The sequence below is a fragment of the Oryzias melastigma genome, linkage group LG20 (genome assembly GCF_002922805.2).
Source record: "Oryzias melastigma strain HK-1 linkage group LG20, ASM292280v2, whole genome shotgun sequence".
Taxonomy (NCBI): domain Eukaryota; kingdom Metazoa; phylum Chordata; class Actinopteri; order Beloniformes; family Adrianichthyidae; genus Oryzias; species Oryzias melastigma.
In genome coordinates this window covers 23,144,426-23,146,867 of record NC_050531.1, presented here as the reverse complement: position 1 = coordinate 23,146,867, position 2,442 = coordinate 23,144,426, and the positions used below count along the sequence as shown (strand labels likewise).

The 2,442-nt window shown below is 42.4% G+C and overlaps 1 protein-coding gene across 1 annotated transcript in view; it reads left to right on the top strand.

Moving 5' to 3' along the window:
- Positions 1–2,442, top strand: part of rmc1 (regulator of MON1-CCZ1) — a gene marked incomplete in the record, with an annotated part of 15,278 nt that overhangs the window by 4,242 nt on the left and 8,594 nt on the right. The window contains 4 exon segments of the mRNA XM_024280445.2: positions 38–124; positions 1,617–1,757; positions 1,849–1,952; positions 2,028–2,117. Coding sequence (XP_024136213.1) covers positions 38–124; positions 1,617–1,757; positions 1,849–1,952; positions 2,028–2,117 — 422 coding nt within the window.

The window sequence follows — 2,442 nt, the reverse complement described above, 5'->3', positions numbered from 1 at the left end:
GAGGAGGAGCTCACTGAGATCTGTTCTGCTTTCTCAGACGAGGAACGCCAGCATCCTGGGCTTCTGCTGGACCAGCTGGAACGAGGTCGTCTTCATAACTGACCAGGGAGTCGAGTTCTACCAGGTAACCCACTACTCCTAAGAGAGAGTCTTGGAATAACTGATGAACAAAGCCCAGACTTTTCCTTTTTTTAAACCAGTTTCTTAAATCTGGGCTGTTGTGTGAGAGCAGCAATGAGACGTTTGTGTGAGTGTGGGGTTAACTTGATTTGGAGAATCAGGGCTTCTCAGAGTCTGGCAACGAAAAGGACCCAGTAAAAACGGCTGAACACCGTCAAGGACACCAGGGGGCGCCACTTCACAGCTTTCATTCCATCCTGGCATTCATCACTGCACATGGATGTGGAGGGATTTTTGTGCCACCATTTTGCAAGCAAAGGTCACAGTTTTAGTATGAAAATGTTCTGAGATGCAAACAAATTGTAAAGTGTTAAGGAAAAAAAATCATAATTTTCAAATAAAAATATATAATATTTGTTTTCAAAAACTTTTTTTTGTGTTTGCAAAAGATATTTTTGCGTTTGCATCACAAATGTTTTTAGATGTGTAGTGCCTCATCTTACTTTCGCCCTATCTTTGATTTTGCGTTCAAAATTTTCTGCCAGCATTGTTTGTGCCCCCCCAAACGGCCTGCTGATTGGTCTAAATTTTATCCAATCAGGTGTCTCTGCGTTGGATTGACAAACATAACGCTGAGAGAAAATTTTGAACATAAAATCAAAGATGGGGCGAAAGCGAGATGAGGCACTACACATCTAAAAACATTTGTACTGCAATTGTAAAAATATTTTTTTAAAGAAAAAAAAAAGATATCAAGCACAAAAATATATTTTGCATGCAAAAAAAGGTTTGAAAACGCAAAAAAGTTTTGAAAGCAAATATTACATATTTTTATTTGCAAATTATGATTTTTTTTTTCTTAACACTTTACATTTTGTTTGCAACTCAGTAAATTTTGATCTCAAAACTGACTTTTGATTGCAATATGGTGGCACAAAAATCTCTCCATAGATGGATGCAGAACTATTTCAAAGTGTTACATCCACAGTGTCTTGTTACTGCAGCACTCACACTGACGGTAATAACAGGTGCATTCACTTTGTTATGATCTGAGAGTTTGCTGCAGTTCATTGTACTCATCTCTCTTATTCAATCATGTTGCTGAATTACAATCTTTTTGTGTGAAGTGCTGATAAACCTTTGCTGAAGCTCCGCCCACTCTCACATCTTGACCATTCTTTTATAATCCTGCCCACAAGTCTGGATAATGATTGGCTGGAACTGGACCGCAAAAGCAAATGGAAAAAAAGTGATTGACGTGTCTGAAACAAAGCAAGGACATGAATCACTAATTCATGTTTTTATATGGTACCATAGAACCATATATGGTGGTACCAGTACCACAAGTTACCTACAGATGAGTCTGAATTCTTTGGGTCCACTTGGGCTCCTGGATTTATGGAGTGGCTCCTCTATTACCCCACATGTTGCCAAGGAAACCAGGATGAGCCCATCAGACTAAGTTAAAGTGTTCACCTGTTCGTTCTACCACTCAGGTGTTTCCTGACAAGCGGAGCCTGAAGCTGCTGAAGAGTCAGAGCATCAACGTGAACTGGTACCAGTACTGTCCAGAGACGGCCGTCATCCTGCTGTCCACCACAGTGCAGGGGAACGTGCTGCAGCCGCTCGCCTTCAAGGTGCGCTCTTTACCTGCCGTTCCTGATCTCCTCGTGTGTTTACTTCCCGCTTTAATGGTCGTCATGACAACGCTGCTGCTCGTCTCTCCAGAACGGAAATGTGTCCAAGATGTCAAAGTTTGAGATTGAGCTGCCGGTCGTCCCCAAACCCGCCAAGCTGAGCCTGTCAGAGCGGGACGTCGCCATGGCGACCATGTGAGGCACACAGCAGCTCCGTCTGCCGTCAAGCGTGCAGGCGGAAGTGTGTGAACGCTGTTTGTGTTTGTGTAGTTACGGGCAGCTGTACGTCATGTACCTCAAGCATCACTCCAGGACGGCCAACAGTCCCAGCGCCGAGGTGGTTCTGTACCATTTACCCAGGTGAGCACGCCTCCATGTCTGCTTTCACGGGTTCAGAGTTCCCTCGTTCATCACAGAGGTTATGTTTTAAAACCATAGATAAAATCCCTGAAGTAGAGCCGCAGATGTTTTAAAAGTGTAAACCTCCTCACTACACACTTTATCCACTTTCTTCAAACCAAAATGAACATCTCATTTGTTTAAACTCTCAAAGTTCAGACCTTAGAACCTCATTAGAAAAATTAGTTCAGAATTAATAGAATGAAAACATACTGTCATAAACTGAACACATTCTGTACTATTGGCACAAAGGAGATTGATTGGCAAGGTTAACAACCAATCAGGG